Consider the following 25,523-nt stretch of genomic DNA (forward strand, 5'->3'; position numbering starts at 1 on the left):
GTTATCCCCAACACAGTGTATCCCGCCACCATTTCCTGGATATCTCATAGTGTTCCAAATCTATAAGCACTTATAGTGACACAGGGGAGATTTGAAAAATGAGGATAAGATAGGCTGAGTCTCGAAGGGGTTAATGGTGCTACATAAATACATAATAATAATAATAATAATGCAGTCTCTGGTCCGAACACTCAGAAACCGGAGCTGAACTGACATGCTGAGTTCAATTTTGCTTTGTGGGCATTCGGGACGGATATAAAAGTAAGCACACGATGCATGTTTGATGCGAGTTCAGCGCATCAAACACACTGGGGGCCGTGGGGGCCTTAGAGATTTTACATGACCATGGACAGACTTTTATCTATTGGAAGGCGACAGTGAAGCTTCCTATACAATGACTACAAGCAGAGATCTAGAAAACTGTAACTAATTGATGCACAAAGTAAATTTAAATATTGTATAACTTTTCATTATACAAACAACTGTTTTTATTTACTGAAATTAGACAAGCCATTTAAGATCATGGCAATTAAGAATGTACCCCCTATCCTGTAGACAGAGCACTGATGCCTATGATAGGAAAACTTCTTTATGAAATGAAATAGGGTTTTTTTAGCATATATATTAATCTGCACTATTTCTTAGGATTGATTTTGTCCTCCGAGGCTAAGCTTGGTAATAAATAAATCAGCAAGTATTCAGGTCATGATGGCAAGTTTTCATTAGACAGTTGCCATGAGACCGCTTTCCTCCTGTAGTTGAGATGAATGACGTATTATCATGATTTATTTATACACTGCATGCACCTGAACAAGAGGAAAGCTGATCAAGGAAAAGGCATGGTAAGAATAAGAAGTGCTCCTATTTTATAACTTATTCTATACTTTGAGTTTTTCTAAAGAATCTATCTATGATGTTCTTTACACTGCAAGCCAGTTAGATTGTAGCTGTGTTGCTGTATTTAGTAGTGCTTTCTCAGTGTAATGGCTGTATGTAGGACAACTGCTTGATGAGGATTTTTGTTAAGTTTATAATTATTATTAGGAGCCACAAAATTTCAATATATGGCTTCCTTATGAATGATTAAATCAACAAATACTGACAATAATGTTGATTCCAATTATAGAGCACATATAAAATAAAATTATAATGTTTTACCTCACAAGCTAAGCCCTGTCCATACTAGGGTGTCTGCAGCATCAATTGAGGCTATTAACCCCTTAATGACAGACCTATAAAAGCTTTAAAAACCAAAGTGTATTTGTGAATATAGTGGCTTAACAATCAAAGTTTTATTTTTTTGGTTAGCTACCTAAAATAATGTTGTGCTCATTATTTGATGACATATTGTCAGAACTGGCAAATTGTACTGATGGGATCAGGTTTCAGACTTCTTGCTGGAAAACCACACCCAGAGCTGCCTGTGATTGACAGCACCATTTCTGATCCTGGGAAAGCTGGGTGTGTCTTTAAACTCGTTTTGCCTGCAGCTACAGTTTGAGTGATGGACGGCTGAGCCAGTCAGTGCTGGAGGCAGTGTCCATTACTGCCTTATATTCTGCCCAGCCCTTAATTTGGTGCTAGTTATTGCAGTCTATCTGTGTATCTAGCGCTTTTGCCATTTCTTTTCTTGCTATTCGGTGTATTGACTTCTGCTTTGCCTCCTGACCATTCTATTTGCTATATGTATCTGTACCTTTGCTGCCATCTTGGTTTTGACCCAGTTTGTTTGACTCTGCTTGTCTGTCTGTATCTGTTGTTGGTCTCTCAGTATCGTTTATCTCCTAGTGTGACCCCACCTTCCTGTCTGTCTAGTGTCGGTTTCTGTTACCAGTGTGAACACTGGTCTATATCAGTATTCTGGTTACCTATCCGCTCCACCATCCAGCAGCTGTCTGACGAAGTAAGTTTTCCTGTCACTTTGTAGGGTCACTCAGGGACAGCCAGTTAGGTTCCTGATAGTGGGTTCGCCCTTATCAGGGCGGTTTATCTGCTTTAGGCAGGGCCTTAGCCTGCAGGGATGTCGCAGGGTGAGTTCGCCACCACCTACCTAGTCTGACAGCTAGCGCCAAGCCTGGTTGTGGTTGCGCGGTTGCTGGACAGGTACTGACACATATAGGGCTAGTTAATAATTGCATAGTATAATGAAATACAATCATTTTTGGGGGTCAAGGGGGTTTTGTATCTTTAAAATGGGATTAAGTGGAGCATAGGGAAAACATCTATGTACAAACTTAAATATCAGCCACACAAACACACACACCCCCACATTACCCTGGAACAACCCCCCCCCCCCCTACTGTCTTAGACAATGGTATATGTAGTATTCTCTAAAGTTCACTGTCAAATATATTCAATTAACCTCAAAAAGTTATCGCCTGATTTGGTCAATCTTCTTCTGCTCTCTATGGCTAACACGGTACAAGTCTACACTACTAGATATCTTCTTGGGAGATCAAACTAACTTGCAGGACAAGTAATCTGGGTCTTTGCTTTCCCCCAAACCTCAGAGAATTCCCAGTTGGTAATGTCATGCAGAGTCCTCAGTTTTCTTCCTGCCAGGACAAGTAATCTGCGTCTATAATATATGGTATATAATATTCCATTCCATGTACGGGAAAGCTGGAAAAAAATTCCAAATGCAGTGAAAATGGTGAAAAACCTAATTTGCGTCATTTTCTTGTGGGCTTGGATTTTACAGCTTTCCCTGTGCACCCCAAACAACATTATTCTTTGGGTCGGTGCGATCACAGGGCTAACAAATTTCCATAGGTTTTAAAATGTTTTCATACATTTACAAAAATTCTAAACCTCCTCTACAAAATCTTTTTTTTTTGCCACCTATCGCGCTAATAACTTTTTTATACTATTGTGTACAGAGCTGTGGGTGGTGTCATTTTTTGCAACTTTTGATGAAGTTTTCAATGCTTTTATTTTTTGGACTGTATTGCCTTTTGTTCTCTTTTTATTGAAATTTTTTAAATATTTTTCAAAATGGCAAAAAAGTGCCATTTTTTACTTTGGCGCTATTTTCTGTTACAGGGTTAAACGCAGTGAAGAAACATTATTATATTTTGATCGTGCATTTTGTGACGCAGCAATAACTAATATGTTTAGGATTTTTACAGTTTATTTATATTTATATGACCTCTAGGGAAAGGGGGTGATTAGAATTTTTAGGTATTTTATTATCATTTTTAACTTTTATTTATACTATTTTTCAGACCCCCTAGGGTACTTTAACCCTAGGTTGTCTGATCGATACTACCATATACTACCATACTATAGTATGTCAGTATATGGGGATTTTCCTCCTTATTCATTACAATGTGTAAATCGCACATTGTAATGAATGGGTTAAAACAAGACCGCCTTGGGTCTTCCGAAGATGGTCATGGCAACTGATTGCCGCCCCCGAGACGTCACGGGAAGCGAAAATCCGAAAATATTCTTTTTTTGTACAAACTGCTTGCACATGTGTTTCAGAAATGTCTTCACCCTATGTTAAGGATGCACCAAAAAAGTTGGTGCATTCTGTCGGACCAGTGCAGGGAGTACCAGATTCATGAAAAAGATGTGCCACAATTCAGGAATCTGGCACCCTGTGCCCACTACACAGGCTAATGGCACCTAGTGCAGTTTGCACTGTTTTTAATCAATATGGGCCATAGAACCATTATAAGTCTGTCTTTTAACTCATCAGCTAAACATTCCTGTTCATAAAATGGCTGCAGATGGAGGGTCATGTGATCTTATCTGTCCATGAACAATCGATCTTATAAGATTAAAGTTCTGGCAGGGCGATTGTTTATTGACAGATATAGATCACATGAGTCTCCATCTGCTGCCATTTTATGGACTATCTGGCTGATGAGATAAAAGACAGGATGCTAATCCCTCTCCATACAAGGTGGGCATTTGCTGAATATTGCAGCAAACACCCACCAGTAACAGCGGGTGTTATTGGATACATATAGGATTTGATTGCCATCCCTTGTGGGGATCGGTTACTATGACAGCCTGGGGTTATACAAAGACCCAAAGCTGTCTGATTTTAGCCAATACAATGATAGATCTGTGTGAAGCTTAGTGCAATTTTCTGCAAAAATAGTTTGGTGTCCCCTGTGGATTTTTGAATTGTCATGCAATTTTTGCAGTTTATTGCCATTTGCTGCAACGTTGCATGAAGGTGGTAGTGTGTATAAAGTTATTCTTGTTTACATTGTGATTTCTGGAAAAATTTGACAGAATAGAAGCTTTTTTTGTGTGTTTTTAAACACATTTGTGGTTATCAGCCAAATATGTTGCGCTTTTTGTTTTAGCATCCCTATTTGTGCACAAATCTCTACTTCGATGTTAGTTTTATGTAAAAACGTACGTTATCAAGGCATTTTCAGTGCAATTTTTGTTTGTGTTTTGTGTTTGTCTCCCCTGGGTGCCATCCCAGACAGTGGAGCGTTACCTTTAAACATCAGGGTAAGACCTTTTTCATGATGAGTTGCTATGTCTCTTGATCCCTATGTATAACGCATGTATGATATATAGCCTTACTGCTAGCCCATACTAAGTGTCTCATTTTCATCTCAACACACAAGTCTTACCTATTTATATGTGCATATATGTTCCTCCACCTTTGTGTCCGGTGATGCCCCCCTGTTCCTCTGCTTTTGCCACCACCCGGATATTTTAATGTTTTAATGCATTGTCTAAATAAAGTATTTTTCTCTATCACTTGTGTATATTTCTAGTCTGGCTTCTTGAGGTACAATAGGATATACACTCACCGGCCACTTTATTAGGTACACCTGTCCAACTGCTCGTTAACACTTAATTTCTAATCAGCCAATCACATGGCGGCAACTCAGTGCATTTAGGCATGTAGACATGGTCAAGACAATCTCCTGCAGTTCAAACCGAGCATCAGTATGGGGAAGAAAGGTGATTTGAGTGCCTTTGAATGTGGCATGGTTGTTGGTGCCAGAAGGGCTGGTCTGAGTATTTCAGAAACTGCTGATCTACTGGGATTTTCACGCACAACCATCTCTAGGGTTTACAGAGGATGGTCCGAAAAAGAAAAAACATCCAGTGAGTGGCAGTTCTGTGGGCGGAAATGCCTTGTTGATGCCAGAGGTCAGAGGAGAATGGGCAGACTGGTTCGAGCTGATAGAAAGGCAACAGTGACTCAAATCGCCACCCATTACAACCAAGGTAGGCAGAAGAGCATCTCTGAACACACAGTACGTCGAACTTTGAGGCAGATGGGCTACAGCAGCAGAAGACCACACCGGGTGCCACTCCTTTCAGCTAAGAACAGGAAACTGAGGCTACAATTTGCACAAGCTCATCGAAATTGGACAGAAGAAGATTGGAAAAACGTTGCCTGGTCTGATGAGTCTCAATTTCTGCTGCGACATTCGGATGGTAGGGTCAGAATTTGGCTTCAACAACATGAAAGCATGGATCCATCCTGCCTTGTATCAACGGTTCAGGCTGGTGGTGGTGGTATCATGGTGTGGGGAATATTTTCTTGGCACTCTTTGGGCCCCTTGGTACCAATTGAGCATCATTGCAACACCACAGCCTACCTGAGTATTGTTGCTGACCATGTCCATCCCTTTATGACCACAATGTACCCAACATCTGATGTCATCATGTCAATATGGACCAAAATCTCTGAGAAATGCTTCCAGCACCTTGTTGAATCTATGCCAAGAAGAATTTAGGCAGTTCTGAAGGCAAAAGGGGGTCCAACCCGTTACTAGCATGGTGTACCTAATAAAGTGGCCGGTGAGTGTATGTATAGTTATTAGCCATTGTCTAGGGTGTGTTAACAGGGGATCTAGATGCTCAGGCAATAGAAATGTAATGATCCCATCATTCCTGTCTCAATATAGTTTCCTACTTGATAGCATAAGTGCAAAGATTGGTAGTTCTACCATTATGTACCTGCAAAAACTGGCTAAAGGCACCATAAAGATAAAATTCTTAATATTCTTTTGACCCATTACTGTTATAAAAAAAATGTTTTAGTCGTGGTAAAATCACAAGTAAATCAGCATGAGGCATCATACTTATAAAAACCTTGTGTGGAAAGCCATGTTTGGTTGAACCCTGTATAAGGATGGAGACAGAAGGTTCCCTTAAGTTTGTCCTTTACGTGATACAACCCTGCATCCTTTATCCTCTGCCTTTAGCAAAGGTAAATGCTTCTGCATAATGGATGGGATAGCTATGAATTGAAGACTATATTGTATGACGACAGTGGGTACTGGACATGGATCTCTGCTGGCCTAAGACACTTTAGGGGGATTGATGAGTAAATCCCTGTCTCTTTTGCATAACCTACTTCGTGCTTTGTAAGAGTCCACTAAGGGTACCCTCTCTTTGTTAATCTATGACATATGTTGTTGGCTTCTTCCATGTATGTGTATGATTCACTACATTTTCTCCAGATCCTTGTTAACTGTCCTACTGGAATGGCTTCTATGGTGTGACTAGGGTGCTGAGTTTTTGCTTGCAGGATTGTTTAACCTATAGGTAGGTGGCTGTAATTATATTACGACCTAGGATGCCAGTAAGACTGAGATCAATATTGATATATGATGCAAGGAATCCCTGATTCCCTGCTAAACAGCAGTGTCAACACAGTAAAAATGACGCTACTGATTAGCAGAGAATCAGTGACTATATATATAAATAAGATACAAGGATTCCTGTCCCTGAAGTGTGGTCAGCACATGACATAGGACGATGCACTGTCTATGATCACAGGCTGACAACCGCATGTGCATGTGTGTCTTTATTATACCAATACAGATTTCATCAGATGTCTTCTGTGGTTGAACCATTTCAGTCCAAATGAGTTAAATAGAGATAAACTTGACTACAGTGCTTGTTAGAGAAATAAAGGCTTCGTTTTAATCCCAATCAATTTGGTTTTTGTATGGTTATCTGGCCATCTAGTCCAAACCATGAGTATTTCTGTACAGCATTTTTCTTTATTGGGCTGCAGACTTCCATTGAGAGAGGAGGTATCCACTGCAAAAACCTAGCGGAAAATTTAGGTAATTTTTATGCCATAATTTTGTGATCTCATTAAATATAAATATATTGGAATACATAGCAGATTGTACTATGCACTAATTTTTTACCAAATATTAGCTGCCTATACTGACCAACAATGGTTCATGTGTTTGATATATTTTGTGCCTTTAACAGGGATGATATTGACATTTTTAGGAGATGATGGATACCTTTTCTTACTGTGATATCAGCTCAGTATTTATAACCAAGACAATCGACAGGATTATATCCCCAATGGCTGTACAGCTCTGTCATTTGATCATCTCCTTGGAATGCGATGGCAACAAGTATACTGCGATAAGTGGTGACCTGGAACAGTTGGCTCAGGAGTTATCCAAATTTGCAGAACATTTTGCAAACACTTCACTCAGGTACGGACCATTTTACAGACAAGGAAAGAAAATGGTGAGAAGTAAAGAGACAGTAAAATACATAGGGGGACATTCATCAATTTACGCTGCGATGTTAGATTATAGCTCAAGGGGTTGATGAATTGGCAAATGACCATAAAGGTTTAGAACTGTCCACATTTATTAAGGTGAAGCAGAACTTAGTAGGCCAGCTTTTAGCTCATCAATTTGTGCAGCAAAAAAGTGTGCATAAAAAAGGGATGGGATCACTAAACTGCGCCCACATTGAGCGACCAAAAATAAAAAAAAAAGGCATGAGTGTCGGAAAAGGACCAATATTTTGGTGCTGACACTTCATAAATATGTTTATGCTGAAAAAGCCCCACTCTGCATGTCCTAGGCTCACACAACTCAATACGTTTTCCCAGTTTTTTTGTGGTAAAATTAGGTACCTCGGTTTATACTCGAGTATATACGGTAATCACTTTATGTTACATGTGTGTTTCTTATATGCCACAGAAAATTAATCAACAAGGTATGCCCTGCACATTATCAAACTGTTGGCACTGCATGGACAGTGTAAAATGTGTACAAACATGCCAGTTGACAAGGGAAACGCTAACACATGATTAATGCAATGAGCCTGAGGCGCTCCAGGCTCCATATATATGTAAATGGAGCCTGGAGCCCCTCAGGGTCATTTGCATAATTTTAAGTCTTTTTTTGTTAAAACCAGGACATTAGAAGCTAGAGCAAATCCTGCCAGAGGGATCACAAACCAGCATGTAAGTGTACTTGGTTTACAAATCCTTCAACCTGGTGGTAGATGTTCTTTAACATGGACAATCCCTTTAAGTTTTATACCGTGCCCTGTGTTTTACTATTTACCACTTGAAAAGTACTAATTCTTTTAAGTGAATGTTTATAAATCCTGGATATTTATCTATGTAGAATTGGAGTGGAATGTGGCGATAGAACTTTGGGGCAAGAAATGGAAAAAGCAGCAAGGTCTCTTCTAATAACTGGAAAAGGCATCTTGTTGTCAGTACAGAAATTAAACATTCAACCTGCAGTTCGAAAGCACCAAGAGGAATTGGTTATTTCAGCACAAAACATATTGATGGGGACCCTTAAGGTATGATAATTGCATTTTTAAAGATCATAGTCAGAAAGTTAAATCAGACTTACATTTTTAACAAGCTTTGCATAACAGTACAATGTGTATATGAAGAATGTTAGGCCACATGCACAGAACAGCGGCGAGCTCTCGGGCCTGACTGTCAGCGGAGAAATAACTCTCAAGCTGGGATAAAAATTGGATAAAAATAAGACTTACTTTATCATTTGTGACTAGTTGACTCATGTACGGGGCTGTGTAAAATCACTGTCGTTTACATGAACTCTTAGGTAGGGGATTGGAGTCGCATGAAATAGTTTTATGTCCAAAAAGCCTATGGACAGTGAAAAAGACAAATTGCTTTTCTACGTATGTACTATATGTTCAGCTATGGAAGCACATGCCCAGGTACGGAAGGGGGAAAAAGAATGCTCCTCTCCCTTTTCCTCTCTATAGGAAGATCCGCTGCCATTCCGCAAATCAGGCCAAAAATAGGACCTACTCTTTAATTTGTGGCATGATCGCCCAGTTCGGTCACCATGTGGTGACACACAATGTGCTCACCGCACTGTGACCGAGTGTAATAGCCTTAAACTGTAAGAAACAGAGCTTTTTATGTGTACTTTAAAGGTGGAAGGATTGTCTGGGGTTTGTAGGCTTAATTACACTACTACATACAAGCCTCATAGACCCTGGAAAATGACTCTTAGGAATTTAATGAGGCAATAAAGATATGTAGACCTATACAGACTTATACCATGTGACAGAGGCAGGAAAGACAGGATGAAAAAGCATAGTAGACTGTGCTTTTACATTCTGCTTTTTGATGGAAAACAAAGCATTTACAATGCAACTATGTAGGTGTCTTCAGTTTTTAGGTAATTTTTTCACCTGTCCCCCATCTCCATTTATTATGGAACGACCTGGTGGGTAACAATTGTCTTTATAATGGTTATTTTATATTTGTACTATATTTTGCACATACATTAACTGTATTGCCTGTTATTAGGTGATTTCGTTTAACCTTGGGATGGAGATGTAACCAACCACAACAGTCTGCACTTTTTGGTTTTAGACATAGCTTTTAAGGAATTTTCATGGCCTGAATTGTATTGATTAGTTTAAATAAATGTACTTATATTTTTGGACACTATCTTGAATTTGGATTTGGTACCTATATACATCTATTGGTATATATTGTTTTTGAGTGATAGCGGGGCTATATTTGCAGGGCAAATCATTTTGTAGGTATTTAACGGTGGCCATATACTGTCAAATGAGACAGACTATTTCTCTTCACCTCTTTATTCTCTTGTACTCTTGGCTATTTGTTCTCAATGTATGCATTCTCGCTGTCCGACATCTCAGGTGATGGCTTATTACCAAAAGAGAAAGCATTTTAAAAATGCAATCCTTTTCTCAACATTATGACAACATTATGAGAATCTGTATGAAAACAACTCCCTACACCTATCATTGCCCAGTAAAGCCAACATTTTTCTAATATGTTAGAAAATATAGCTAATTTTAAGTGAGTTTTAAAGTAATTTCAACATGTAAATCACTACAAGCACTAGTCACTATCACTTTTGTCACTTTTCACTTTTATGTCCTTTCTACAGATACTTCAGCTAGAAGACGATGCAGGAGTAAGAAAAATTCATCAAGCTGCAGATTGGTTCCTCGATTGTTTGACATACTTACAAAAAGCAGAAAACATTTCACAGATTCAGTCTCATTTCTGGGAGTTTTCTGAAGCTCTACTCTTGTTGAACAGCTTAACTGAGAATCGGATTCTTGACCTAAAGGATTCTTTGCATCAAAAAAATTTAACCCAAAAACTGCAAATCCTCCGTAAATGTGTCCCAATGTTATTTACAGCAACACAAAGCAGCATTAAACATTCATATAATGATCAAATAATCAATTCTAAGTTGTACATATTTGATCAAACTTCAAAAACAGTACAAGAGTTGAAACAATTGTTGACATCCGACCTTGGCAGACATGATATCAAGAAGCAAGGATCATTTGCTCAAGAGTTATATAATTTACTTGACATATTAATCAACCCAAATCCATTTGAACTTCATAACACTGACTTTGACTTTTTAGTTGGAACAGTTATCTTCTACTGCATGTATGTAGCTGATTGTTCAAGGCCAAATATAAAACGACAACTGGTAAAACACTGCCAAATTCTCCTGGAACAAAGGAAACGGCTGTATGACCATTTGACAGAATTACAGGAAGGTCCATGTGAAAACCAATGTGACTTTGTAGAGCAATGTGCAGCTATGAGAGTCCAACTTAATCATATTTATGAAAACTTGGTTTCTTCTTTATTTTATCAAATTTTAGATGCTTTTACTGTAAAAGATCCATTGAAAAGGTTGTTATCAGCTGCTCTTAAGGCTAACAAGAAAGCTAGTCTCCATTCAGAGCAACTTTTTGCTTCAAATGCTTTTCAACCACTTGTTCTATCCTTTGAAGATCATACTGAAAAGTTGTTAAAGATATCAAGCCTTGTCCTAGCCCAATGCACTCAAGAACAAATCATTGATGAGATACAAAGTTCTGTGGATTGCTTATGTAGAGTGAGGGATGAAGTGGTCACACTTGTTCTCGATACCAATAAGTCATACTATGAATGCAAAATGTTTGAGAAGGCACAGTCCATTTATCACAAATGGATCCAAGCTACGGACAACTTAATAGTGAGTCTTGATGGTATTTTAACTGTACACCAGTTTTTGGAATTGTCAATTAGAGAAATTGGTGAAAACAAATACCATTGTGAAAAACTCTTAAGAAGTCAGGAACCAGAAATTTTTCAATATCATGCTGCAGACTTATGTGATCTGGCAGAACGTGCAGGTCAGGTTGTAACTAGATATGTTGACCAGAGTAAAAGCCCAATATTCAGGAATGGCTTACGTGTTTTAGTAAGGCAGCTGGAAACCTCAGTCCTTGAAACACGAGAAAGCATGAAAAAATGCGTTGAGAAGATAACATGTTTTACAACTCAAAAAGATTTCTTAGAAAAAGTTAACTATTTGTTTGAATCTATACATAATGTACAAGAGGGAATAACTGGTAGCAAACATCCAGATTTGCTTAGTCCATTAAGAAATGAAGGTGGGCCACTCAGTAATAAACTAATGACATCTGATCTGCATGAATCTGAGGAGTCCAAAGGGGATAATGAGAAAAAACATTGGGAGCAACATGAAACATGTTTATCCTATGAAGGATATTTGAGCAAACCTGTCCCTTTTGCCAACACAAGAAAAATTATAGAAAACAGTGTGAATGTTGAAAACACATTACAAATAAAGGATTTACAACCACTGGTTGATGATCTTCTAAGTGCAATAAGGAAGAAGAATAGTAAAGATATTCATTTATGTGGCTCTCTTCTACAAGAATTCTGCAGCCTTTATCTGGAGGTGGCAAATGATAGGTCACTCTATAAAAGCAATGATGAAACTGAAGGACTTATATGTAAAGACACTGAAGCACTAATATTAAACCTTGTCCAGTTTAAAAAGAACGAAAATAAAGAATCAGCCTTAGAAATGGAACGTTTTATGAAATGTGCAACTTTATTGTCATTTGAGGTTGAAAAGATGAAGACCTATCTTATATCTTTAGTCAATTCTTGGTATCATTTTTCCATACATTTGTTTTGCAATTCAAACAATATTAAAGATACCGCCACCAATGTTGAGATCTTTAACAAATTGATGCAATGTTTTGCAAGGATTGTACAATCAATAAGAGAGCATTTACTTGACAATTATGGTGATGACCTAAAGTTTACAGATTTGTCTGAAAAGCAAGAATATGTGGTAAAAGTTCAAGTCAAATTCTCCAAGTGCCAGACTACTGCCAATCGGTTACTTACAGAAGTTTTTTGTTCTCAGCCGCAGTCTGAAAATCACAGCCTAGAATACATCTGCATGTTTTGGGCAGTGTCTGTACTACAATTGTCCAAAACATTAAATGAGTTCATGGGCATTGATAAATTATCAATCATTGCACCTACTGATTGGATCCAATTCAACATTTCTGAGAATAAAAATCTTGTTATTCTATGTGAAACCTCACTTTGGCTACAAGAAGCAGCAGTTCTCTCAATTCAGAATTTTAAAAATGAAAAAGAACAGAAAAAAGTCTTGTTACTCAAAGAAGAGATGGGATCTCTGACTGAAGCACTACTAAAATTAAGAGAAGACCTCATAGCTTCTCCACCTGAGATGTCCTCCACTGTAGACTATATGCAATTGCAAATGGAGCTTATTATAAAGGCAGAACTACTTATGGACCACATGAAGACCTTGTTTAAGGGAAAACAAACTTTCATTCAAGGTTTATATTTTAACATTTCTTCGTCTAGCTCCAGTGACAATGCTTTTGAAAGTGTTAAATCATTAGTTGACAGAGTCACTTTGGTGAAAAAGACACTTGAAAGCTCCCATTGTGTCACAAACAAAAAAGAATTATTGCTTTTAGTAGATCACCTGTATTTCCTTACAAATGATATTATAGCAAGGTCAAGACTATTTATGGAAAATCGTCACGAATGGGATCTTTTCATGCTTGAAGCAATGTTATTAAAGTGGTCGGCTCAAGCCGAACAATTAATTTCGCATGTAAATTCTGATAAAGAGTTGGAAGCATATGTCTTAGAATTTATCACACAGTGCCTGAGATCTAGGGAAAGAACAGAGACCATAATGATTGAACCTGATGTCCTTGAAGATAAGGCATCAAATGTTCCAATTCAGTCAATACATATTAATGTAATGGAAGAAAGATCTGACACAGAGTATGAGTCAAAGACCTCAGATCCAAGAGAACAAGACAGAAGTAATGGAGATATTAGTGGGACTTTTTCCAAAGACATTGCACCTTGTGGTGAAATCAATGAATACAACAAAATTACCTCACAAAGTGGTTTAATCAGCAAAGAACAAAGTGATTTCAATGGAACACGGAGAAAGAAATTAAGTAATAGACGAAAATCCACAATCAGAAGATCAATAAGAGTAGTTCGTTCAAAGAAGGGAACAACAACTCATGATGAAGACAATATGAAATTTACTGAAAAACCTTTTAACACTCCCATTGTGACATTGGAGAAGATTATCATCAGAGAACCAGAAGACTCTGCTCCTACGGTTAATATAAGAGAGAAAAAGGGTGAAGATTTACCCAATCAATATCATCAAGTTGACAGTACAGGAGAGGAGTGTTTGGTCCATCAAGAATCACCAACATTGAAGTCAGATGTAATGGTCATGAAAGCTAAAAAGGAAGCAACCAGTCAGCAAATGAAAAATCTGAAAACACATACACTGTTTATAGCTGTTAAGAAAAGAATAAGTCACCAAGATACAGTGCTACATAAAACACACAATGTACTTACAGCCATGCAAAAACAAACACTTGATCAGGAATTAGTGAATGAGAAAATGGATACAGAAACTGTACAAGGAATGTCCAATGATGAAACAGGGGATCACCTAAGAAACAGAGATGAGAGAAGAATGGTGCAGAATGTAGCAAGTCATGAAGAAATAGATATTATGCACAGAGGAGCACAGAACAAGACAAATTCATTAAGTGGATCTATGTCAAGTCCAAAAAATCACATAAATGTAGAAAACTTAGTAATAAGTAAAACTCCTAACCAGGGAACATTTTCAATGTGTGAGTATCCACAGAAATCAACTCAGACTAGAATTCAACAAGATCATAAAGAAGGGATGACAGAAATAAAAAAACTGAGATCTACTACTGTGAAAGCATATATGACACCCACATTGCTAAAGAAAGAAGCTATTGACAAGCAGAAGCTAACCCTAAATAATCAAGTGGAAAATACGAAGGACAAGGAGCCTACCATCAATGACACTCAGAACAATCAACTGAGGGCTGAAACATCAGAGGAGTTAAGACATGATGAAGGTGTTCAGAAAATAATGCATAACAATCATCCTATATTACATCCAGGTATGAACATATTGAAGATGGACTACAGGAAACCAGCATCAGTGTCCAAGGACAACCTCAGTTGTACTACTGTTGTTGTGGAACATTCTAAGGTACGGAAACTCACATGGTCTTAACATGGCTATTAAAAGCTTGTTTGCCATCCTTCATATTTTTTCCTAAAACTTATGTTTAGATTCGGATCCTGCAGTTTATTATTCTATTTAGCCCATAATATATCATAATATATAATAATGAAAGGTCCAATACTAACTTTTACACAAGGTACTTCATACTTTTTGCTTGTCTTCATGGAAATACTTAGATTTTTTTTCTTCTATTAAAGGGGTTTTCCTGCAAAAGCAGCAATATACCATACCTCACACTGGGATACATTTATCAAAACTAGTACAGTCTGTACTATGTGCAGTTTGCCTGTGGAGTGTGTATAGTGCACCAGATTCATCAAAAGTGGTGGCCGGTCTTCATAAATATTGTGTGCCTTGCTCTGCTCTGTAACATAGAGAGTGTAACAGAATTCTGCAGAGTCTCAGTAATTGTGTTGCATGGTCTGACCCTGAACTGAAAGGTGCAGAATATTGTGGCGAGTTGGGCATAGTGCAGCCGCAACACAATACTGGCGCAGATACTTTATAAATACATGTGCAAGCAGTTTTTACGTTCTTGTCAGTGCAAAGTCAGACAGAAAACTTACAAAAACTTTAATAAATGTGGCCCATTGTGGCCTATTGCTCATTGTCTCATTTACATCTAATTTATTCTCATTTACTTTAATAGAGAAATGCAATACTGCACACAACTTCCAGATACTTGTGGTACTGTATCTGCAAAAAGGCTTTCATCTGTTTTTCTGAGGCTACATTCATATTGCCGTGTGGGGGACTTATATACGGCCAACGTATATGTGCAGTATATACGTCTACCATAGACGGCAACTGGCGCACTGCGCTGTACAGGAGCAGTACAATGCAGAACACGTGTGGCACCGTTCCGTAGCCAGGAGAAAGATAGGACATGTCCTATTCTTCCCCAGGATACGGCACCGTGTGCCATATATCACTGTGGAGAGAAGCAGGGGGTGAGCAGCGCCAACCTGTGCCTGCCGTACTACAGTACGGTGGGCACACGTTGGTGTGAATATAGCCTAATACTGGACAACTCTTTAAACAATAACATCACCTGTTTGCTTTTACAGAGAGGTTGGAGAGTAGTAGAGGCAAAGATATTTTAATCTCACAGCTTTGCTATATATAGTGTAAATCAGTTTTGCTATATTTGCTGTAATGCATTTGATTCTATAACTTTTAGTTGTGTTTGATCACTGGATAAGTACCTAAAGACAGGTAATTTCTATGGGATACTGATATGTCAACCAGGGGGAAGTTTTAGCGAGACAGAATAAATACCAAGGAAGCTGCTGTATATTTTAAGGCATCTTTTCAAATATACCTAAAGGGGTGTTCTCATTTCGGCAAATTAATGTTATTGTTTGCATGATGAAAAATTATACTTTTACCAATATACTTTGTGGATCGATGCTTGCTGTCATTTTATAGGAAGCTTATATGTTAACTGCCATTGCATAGAAACCTGACTATGGCTACACAGGTGCACAGCTTGTTAGTAGAGAGTAATCAGAGCCGTGGTTCATAACGAGAGGTACCTCTATGTGACGGTGGACAGATTTCTATGCATGGAAGCTTCCTATAGAATGACAGCAAGCAGAGATCTAGAAATACTTGAGGAATTAATACAGAAAATACCCCTTTAACCATGCATTGTGAGTAATAATCTTTTTACATGTTTTAATGAATGAATTTCATTTTTACATGAATTTAAAGAAAAATGTTTGTCTTCTTTCAGGTAAACTCCACATCAGTTGAAGATGTACAGACTATACGCTGGCGTTCTCAAGGATATGCTAAATGTCTTCTAGCTGAAGAAGTGGAGACATGGGAGGGTGAGACAAATATTGTAGTCAAAATCACGAGAGACATGGCAACACATATGTCTTACATGATACAGTATTTAGACAGAAAAGGACCCATAAAGGTAGAATACTGTTGTTAATTAATTTAGTTGCCGGACTGTTTGCAGTGCTAAAGCATGTTTTTTTGCATGTTTCAAGTATTCAGGTTTTAATATACAGATATACAAGGAACAATATACAAAAAACATTACAGCTCTCAGTAACCACTTGCTGCTCCGACTAATAGCGCACCACGACATAATAGTATGGCTTAGAGCTGATGCTGTTTCAGCTCTGCACCAGAGTAAGGGTGGTGCCACACATGGCGTTTTTGGTCCATTTTTGGTCAGTTTTTAGTCCGTTTTTCCCAATTATCTTAATAGATAAACAGGTTTTAAGCAGCCAAATGCATGGTAAACTGCCAAAAACGGACCAAAAATGCCATGTGTGACATCACCCTAAGGTCCTGTCACAATGCACCTACTTTTACACCTTGTCTCTCATGTATGCATTGAATGGCTTGTAGTGCTTTTATCTATATACTTCTAATATCATTACAGAATCCATTAACAGAGTTGATTTTTTTTTTTAACTTAGAGCGCAGAACAGTTCATAGCCTCTGCTAAAAGCATAGCTGCCCTTGGGCAAACCTTTGTAAAGTTTATTGGAATTATGGCTAAAAACTGCTCAGATGAGAGAAGTACCCAAGGGCTGCTCTGTGGTATGGAGCAGGTACAGACAATTAGCAACCAACTCAACATTGTTTCAAGGTATAATAATGTTCATTGTTTTCAATGTGTGCAGCTAACATGTATCACAATATTTTGCTTCTTGAAATCAGTTTAGACATAATTAACATGTCTCAGGATAGGCCAACATTTCAGGAATTCTGATCGATTCATTAAAGTGACACCAAGGGGCATTTATTAATTTTGGCGCGTGGTGGCGCTGAGACCATGATATATTTTTCAATGGGGTGTAAGTTTGTGGCGTAAGGGATTAACAAATTGGTACACGGACTAAAAGGTATAGATCTCCCTAGACCAGCTTTTAGCTGCTATCTTTTTGCACCACAAATTGTGCCAAAAATAACAAGTCAGAAAAATAAAAGCGCCAAAAAACTGTTGGATTCACAAGCGGTACCAGAATTTTGCGCCCAAAATTGAACAAGTCGACAGTGTTGGACAACAGCAATATTGTGGTGTTGACACTTCATAAATTAAGGCGCAAAAGGTGCAATAAGGAGGAAAAAGACATTTCATTTGAAAGGTCATAATAAATTACCCCCACTGTTTTTACCCCTGTAAACTAGCTGCAGCCTCAGGGTGCATAATGTTCTGAGACCACAGCCCAGCAGGTGGTACATCTGTGACCGTTGCCGTGTTCCGGAATAAACAAACTGTAAGTTTTATGGTTGACATCCCTTGTCTCCAAGTGATCCCTGCATAAGGCTGATAACATCAAGGGCGCCCCACTTACCATCATCCAGGGATCCCTACACCTAAATCGGGGTTGCCCCAGGGAGAGAATTCCTTCCCCTGCAGCCTCTTCCTCCTTTCTTGTCCACCTGTCGGAGTCCTGCCAGGCTATGGACAAAGCTTGTTCCTCCTGTACCCAGCACCATGACCCCAGGCCGAGCTCAGCCAGCCAAGATGGGGGATGTTGCACATCTACCATCAGTAAATCTGATGGTAGATGTCTAGAGATGAGCGAACACTAAAATGCTCGGGTACTCGTTATTCGAGACGAACTTTTCCCGATGCTCGAGTGCTCGTCTCGAATAACGAACCCCATTGAAGTCAATGGGAGACTCGAGCATTTTTCAAGGGGACCAAGGCTCTGCACAGGGAAGCTTGGCCAAACACCTGGGAACCTCAGAAAAGGATGGAAACACCACGGAAATGGACAGGAAACAGCAGGGGCAGCATGCATGGATGCCTCTGAGGCTGCTTAATCGCACCATTATGCCGAAATTATGGGCAACAGCATGGCCATGACAGAGTGACAGAATGAAGCTAGATAGCATGTAAAACATCCAATAATTGACCCTGACACTACAGGGGACGGCATGCAGAGGCAGAGGCAGCGGCAGCAGGCTAGAGAGTGGCATGGCGACATACCCTAATTGGACTCAGGCTTCAAACCAATGGGTGTCAGAGAGGAACCAAAGGAGGTGAGCAAGAAGCGCTCAAATAATATCGGTACATGATAAAAGTTTGCCAGTATATTTTGTGGATTACACAGCAGGGTGGCGACAAAGTTAACATGGAAGCCATGAAAACAACCCAAAATTCTGCCTGACACAGCTCGTTTGATAAGGGGACCATGTATGCTTACAGTTCATGCCAGTCGCTGCACTGGCTGCCAGTCTCCTTTCAATAATAACCCTCATCCATAAAGCTCTGTATAATGCTGCACCCCCCTACCTCTCCTCTCTTATCTCAGTCTATCGCCCAACCCGTGCTCTTAGATCCGCCAGTGATCTTAGATTAACCTCTACCCTAGTGCGGACCTCCCACTCGCGTCTCCAAGACTTCTCTAGAGCTGCACCAATTCTATGGAATGCTCTGCCCTGGACTATCAGACTAATACCTAACCTCCAAAGTTTCAAACGTGCTCTTAAAACCCATTTCTTTAGGCAAGCCTATAACACTCATTAACTGCATGAAGTTTTAACTCTTCTACTAACCCGTCCTGTGTCGTCCTCCCATCTGTTATCCAGCAACCAACAGGCACCAGACTTCTCTGCAGTCCCATTCACCCTGGACCTGGTATATAAGATGACGGCTGAGTGGTTCAAGCGACAGCAATTCCATTTATTATATTTTGTTCTATTCCCTAAGAAGAATGGCTTGACCGTTAAATATTCTTTTACCTCGTGTTACCCCATCATCTTCATAAACCGTAAGCTCTGGCGAGCAGGGACCTCACTCCTGTTGTTCCATACAAATGTTGTGCTCTGTTACAATACATTTGTATTTGTTTCCTATGATTTGTAAAGCGCTACGGAATATGATGGCGCTATATAAATAAAGATTATTATTATTATTATTATGGAGGCAGTGAACTAGTAGTAGATTAAAGGTGCTGCAACTATGTTAGTTGGATCTTGGGATGGAGCTGGTGCTCTGCAGCCAGGCGAGCTTTTGCCAATCCAAGCCCCTGTCTCTAGGCTACTCCCCAAACAGCACTTCTAAGAACCTTTTGTATAAGATCAAGTGTAGTAGCGTTCTTATAAGTTTAGGATATGGCGGGTGAGGGGAATGTAAACAGATGCGCAAGAAGCGCTGAAATAATATCCCTAAATGGTAAAAGTTTGCAAGTATATTTTGTGGATTACACAGCAGGGTGGCGACAAAGTTAACAACTTTGATGTGGAATGCCCTGTAATAGCTCTTGGGCGGTGTGCCTTTTATCGCCTAGGCTCAGCAGTTTCAGCACCGCCTGCTGTCGCTTAGCGACGGCACTGCTGCTGTGCCTAGAGCTACCGACTGATGGCGCCATGCCCACGGATGGTAATTCGGAGGAGGAGGAGGTGGAGGAGGGGTGGGAGGAGGTATAGTAGGCCTTTGAGACCTGGACCGAGGTAGGCCCCGCAATTCTCTGCGTCGGCAGTATATGACCAGCCCCAGGGTCAGACTCGGTCCCAGCCTGCACCAAGTTAAGTGTAGTAGCGTTCTTATAAGTTTGGGATATGGCGGGTGAGGGGAATGTAAACAGATGCGCAAGAAGCGCATGATGCGCATGGAGCTGGCGCTCCGCTGCCAGGCGAGCTTTCGCCAATTCAAGCCCCTGTCTCTAGGCTACTCCCCAAACAGCACTTCTAAGAACCTTTTGTATAAGATCAAGTGTAGTAGCGTTCTTATAAGTTTAGGATATGGCGGGTGAGGGGAATGTAAACAGATGCGCAAGAAGCGCTGAAATAATATCCCTAAATGGTAAAAGTTTGCCAGTATATTTTGTGGATAACACAGCAGGGTGGCGACAAAGTTAACAACTTTGATGTGTAATCCATGAAAACAACCCAAATTTCTGCCTGACACACCTCGTTTGATAAAGGGACGATGTATGGAGGCAGCTATATGGACGACTTTTGGAGGTAGCAATGGAGACAACGTGTGGAGGCTGCTATGGAGACAATTTAATTTGGATAGTGCCTGTATGTGGCAGTCCCAAACATTTTTCAAACCAGAGGAGCAGGTAGGTGGCCCTCCAGTAAAATGGAATAGATTGAGTGCCTGTATGTGGCAGTCCCAAAAATGTTTCAAACCAGAGGAGCAGGTAGGTGGCCCTGCAGTAAAATGGAATAGATTGAGTGCCTGTATGTGGCAGTCCCAAAAATGTTTCAAACCAGAGGAGCAGGTAGGTGGCCCTGCAGTAAAATGGAATAGATTGAGTGCCTGTATGTGGCAGTCCCAAAAATTTTTCAAACCAGAGGAGCAGGTAGGTGGCCCTGCAGTAAAATGGAATAGATTGAGTGCCTGTATGTGGCAGTCCCAAAAATGTTTCAAACCAGAGGAGCAGGTAGGTGGCCCTGCAGTAAAATGGAATAGATTGAGTGCCTGTATGTGGCAGTCCCAAAAATGTTTCAAACCAGAGGAGCAGGTAGGTGGCCCTGCAGTAAAATGGAATAGATTGAGTGCCTGTATGTGGCAGTCCCAAAAATTTTTCAAACCAGAGGAGCAGGTAGGTGGCCCTCCAGTAAAATGGAATAGATTGAGTGCCTGTATGTGGCAGTCCCAAAAATGTTTCAAACCAGAGGAGCAGGTAGGTGGCCCTGCAGTAAAATGGAATAGATTGAGTGCCTGTATGTGGCAGTCCCAAAAATTTTTCAAACCAGAGGAGCAGGTAGGTGGCCCTCCAGTAAAATGGAATAGATTGAGTGCCTGTATGTGGCAGTCCCAAAAATGTTTCAAACCAGAGGAGCAGGTAGGTGGCCCTGCAGTAAAATGGAATAGATTGAGTGCCTGTATGTGGCACTCACAAAAATTGTTTCAAACAGAGGACCGGGTAGGTGGCCCTCCCGAAAAATTAAATGCATGAAGTACTATAGCAAGAGCCAGTGGGCCCTGTCAAAAAATAGCCATTTTCCTCTGCTTTACTGTACAAAGAGGAGGAGAAGGAGGAAAATGAGGAGGAGGAGGAGTGGATCAATTATTCAGGTTGAGCTTCCTTCACCTGGTGGAGATTGGAAATTCTGAGAAATCCAGCCTTTATTCATTTTAATAAGCGTCAGCCTGTCAGCGCTGTCAGTCGACAGGCGTGTACGCTTATCGGTGATGATGCCACCAGCTGCACTGAAAACCCGCTCGGACAAGACGCTAGCGGCAGGGAAGGCAAGAACCTCCAAGGCGTACAGCGCCAGTTCGTGCCACATGTCCAGCTTTGAAACCCAGTAGTTGTAGGGAGCTGTGTGATCATTTAGGACGATGGTATGGTCAGCTACGTACTCCCTCACCATCTTTCTGTAAAGATCAGCCCTACTCTGCCGAGACTGGGGACAGGTGACAGTGTCTTGCTGGGGTGACATAAAGCTGGCAAAAGCCTTGTAAAGCGTACCCTTGCCAGTGCTGGACAAGCTGCCTGCTCGCCTACTCTCCCTCGCTACTTGTCCCGCAGAACTACGCACTCTGCCGCTAGCGCTGTCAGAAGGGAAATACTGTTTCAGCTTGTGCACCAGGGCCTGCTGGTATTCATGCATTCTCACACTCCTTTCCTCTGCAGGGATGAGAGTGGAAAGATTTTGCTTGTACCGTGGGTCCAGGAGAGTGAACACCCAGTAATCGGTGCTGGAATAAATTCTTTGAACGCGAGGGTCACGGGATAGGCAGCCTAGCATGAAATCTGCCATATGCGCCAGAGTACCAACGCGTAAGAATTCACTCCCCTCACTGGCCTGACTGTCCATTTCCTCCTCCTCCAACTCCTCCAACTCCTCTTCTTCTGCCCATACACGCTGAACAGTGAAGGACTCAACAATGGTCCCCTCTTGTGTCTCGCCAACATTCTCCTCCTCTTCCTCCTCATCCTCCTCCACCTCCACCTCCTCCGATATGCGCTGAGAAACAGACCTCAGGGTGCTTTGGCTATCAACAAGGGAATATTCTTCCCCCGTCTCTTGTGACGAGCGCAAAGCTTCCGACTTCATGCTGACCAGAGAGTTTTTCAACAGGCCAAGCAGCGGGATGGTGAGGCTGATGATGGCGGCATCGCCACTGACCATCTGTGTTGACTCCTCAAAGTTACTCAGCACCTGACAGATATCAGACATCCACGTCCACTCCTCATTGTAGACTTGAGGAAGCTGACTGACCTGACTACCAGTTCTGGTGGAAGTTGACATCTGGCAGTCTACAATCGCTCTGCGCTGCTGGTAAACTCTGGATAACATGGTCAGTGTTGAATTCCACCTCGTGGGCACGTCGCACAACAGTCGGTGAGCGGGCAGTTGGAGGCGGCGCTGCGCTGCCCTGAGAGTGGCAGCATCTGGGCTGGACTTCCTGAAATGCGCACAGATGCGGCGCACCTTCGTGAGCAAATCAGACAGATTGGGGTATGTCTTGAGGAAACGCTGAACTATCAGATTTAACACATGGGCCAGGCATGGCACATGTGTCAGTCTGCCGAGTTGCAGAGCCGCCACCAGGTTACGGCCGTTGTCACACACAACCATTCCCGGCTTGAGGTTCAGCGGTGCCAGCCACAGATCAGTCTGCGCCGTGATGCCCTGTAATAGCTCTTGGGCGGTGTGCCTTTTGTCGCCTAGGCTCAGCAGTTTGAGCACCGCCTGCTGTCGCTTAGCGACGGCACTGCTGCTGTGCCTAGAGCTACCGACTGATGGCGCCGTGCCCACGGATGGTAGTTCGGAGGAGGAGGTGGAGGAGGGGTGGGAGGAGGAGGAGGCATAGTAGGCCTGAAACACCTGGACCGAGGTAGGCCCCGCAATCCTCGGCGTCGGCAGTATATGAGCAGCCCCAGTGTCAGACTCGGTCCCAGCCTCCACCAAGTTAACCCAATGTGCCGTCAGCGATATATAGTGGCCCTGCCCGGCAGCACTCGTCCACATGTCCGTGGTCAGGTGGACCTTGTCAGAAACGGCGTTGGTCAGGGCACGGATGATGTTGTCTGACACGTGCTGGTGCAGGGCTGGGACGGCACATCGGGAAAAGTAGTGGCGGCTGGGGACCGAATACCGAGGGGCGGCCGCCGCCATGAGGTTGCGAAAGGCCTCGGTCTCTACTAGCCTATAGGGCAGCATCTCCAGGCTAAGCAATCTGGAGATGTGCACATTAAGGGCTTGGGCGTGCGGGTGGGTTGCACTATATTTGCGTTTCCGCTCCAGCGTCTGGGGTATGGAGAGCTGAACGCTGGTGGATGCTGTGGAGGATCGTGGAGGCGACGATGGGGTTTTTGTGGCAGGGTCCTGGGCAGGGGGCTGACTAGCAGCTGACACAGGGGAAGGAGCAGTGGTGTGCACGGCCGGAGGTGAACGGGCTTGTTGCCACTGAGTGGGGTGTTTAGCATTCATATGCCTGCGCATACTGGTGGTAGTTAAGCTAGTAGTGGTGGAACCCCTGCTGAGCCTGGTTTGGCAAATGTTGCACACCACAGTCCGTCGGTCATCCGGTGTTTCCTTAAAGAACCTCCAGACTTCTGAAGATCTAGCCCTCGCCGCAGGAGCCCTCGCCACGGGAGCTTCACTAGTTGACACATTTGGCGCTGATGCACCAGCTCTGGCCCTGCCTCTCCGTCTGGCCCCACCACTGCCTCTTCCAACCTGTTCTGGTCGAGGACTCTCCTCCGTCTCAGAAGCACTGTGTTCACCCGGCCTCTCAACCCAGCTTGGGTCTGTCACCTCATCATCCTCCGATCCCTCAGTCTGCTCCCCCCTCGGACTTCCTGCCCTGACAACAACTTCCCCACTGTCTGACAACCGTGTCTCCTCATCGTCGGACACCTCTTTACACACTTCCACTACGTCAAGAAGGTCATCATCACCCACAGACTGTGACTGTTGGAAAACCTGGGCATCGGAAAATTGCTCAGCAGCAACCGGACAAGTGGTTTGTGACTGTGGGAAGGGTCCAGAAAACAGTTCCTCAGAGTATGCCGGTTCAAATGCCAAATTTTCCTGGGAGGGGGCAGACTGGGGGGGAGGAGGCTGAGGTGCAGGAGCTGGAGGAGTGGCGATTTCGGTGACATGGGTGGACTGCGTGGAAGACTGACTGGTGGTGGACAAATTGCTCGAAGCATTGTCAGCAATCCACGACATCACCTGTTCGCACTGTTCTGGCCTCAACAGTGCTCTACCACGAGTCCCAGTAACTTCAGACATGAACCTAGGGAGTGTAGCTCTGCGGCGTTCCCCTGCTCCCTCATCAGCAGGTGGTGTCTCACCCCGCCCAGGACCACGGCCTCTGACCCCTGCAGTAGTTGGACGCCCACGTCCCCGCCCTCGTCCTCTACCCCTAGCCCTCGGGTTAAACATTTTTAAAATGAGAGTTATAACTTTATTTTTTTTTTTACTTTTTTTTGTTTTTTTTTGTGTTTTGTTTTTTTTTTGTGTTTTTTGTTTTTTTTTGAGTTTTTAAAACCAAACAATGCTATCCTATTGCTATGGCTATTTTCTAGCCAAGTATCAAAGCACACTACTATGCCAGATGAGATGACACTGAGTTAGTGCCTAATTGAAATCCAACCCCTACTAAATTTTCCCACTTCGGTCTTTGCTATGGATATGTGCGTCACTAAGCGCAGAACACAGCGGTCGCAAGTCTCGTCACTACAAATTGCTCAGAATTGGCTAGTACATGCACTGCAGAAAGTACAGCCACCAGCAGATCAACCAGAAATCAAATATATAGAACGCTACTGTATGCGTAAGTAAGCTCTTTGTATTCTCCTATGGCTATTTTCTAGCCAAGTATCAAAGCACACTACTGTCAGATGAGATGACACTGAGTTAGTGCCTAATTGAAATCCAACC

At 41.8% G+C, this 25,523-nt stretch overlaps 1 protein-coding gene across 2 annotated transcripts in view; it reads left to right on the forward strand.

Moving 5' to 3' along the window:
* The first annotated feature begins 801 nt into the window (after positions 1-801).
* LOC140121521 (uncharacterized) overlaps positions 802-25,523 on the forward strand; it is a 35,123-nt gene continuing 10,401 nt past the window's right edge. The window contains exons 1-6 of one of the 2 annotated variants that reach the window (XM_072141209.1): positions 802-842; positions 7,219-7,454; positions 8,385-8,568; positions 10,173-14,660; positions 16,432-16,528; positions 17,135-17,307. In XM_072141209.1, the coding sequence (XP_071997310.1) occupies positions 7,243-7,454; positions 8,385-8,568; positions 10,173-14,660; positions 16,432-16,528; positions 17,135-17,163 (5,010 nt within the window). In that variant the 5' untranslated portion in view covers positions 802-842; positions 7,219-7,242 and the 3' untranslated portion in view covers positions 17,164-17,307. The remainder of the gene's footprint in view (positions 843-7,218; positions 7,455-8,384; positions 8,569-10,172; positions 14,661-16,431; positions 16,529-17,134; positions 17,308-25,523) is intronic. The other variant, XM_072141210.1, reaches the window with a different exon arrangement.

Source organism: Engystomops pustulosus, chromosome 3 (assembly GCF_040894005.1).
Source record: "Engystomops pustulosus chromosome 3, aEngPut4.maternal, whole genome shotgun sequence".
NCBI classification, from domain to species: domain Eukaryota; kingdom Metazoa; phylum Chordata; class Amphibia; order Anura; family Leptodactylidae; genus Engystomops; species Engystomops pustulosus.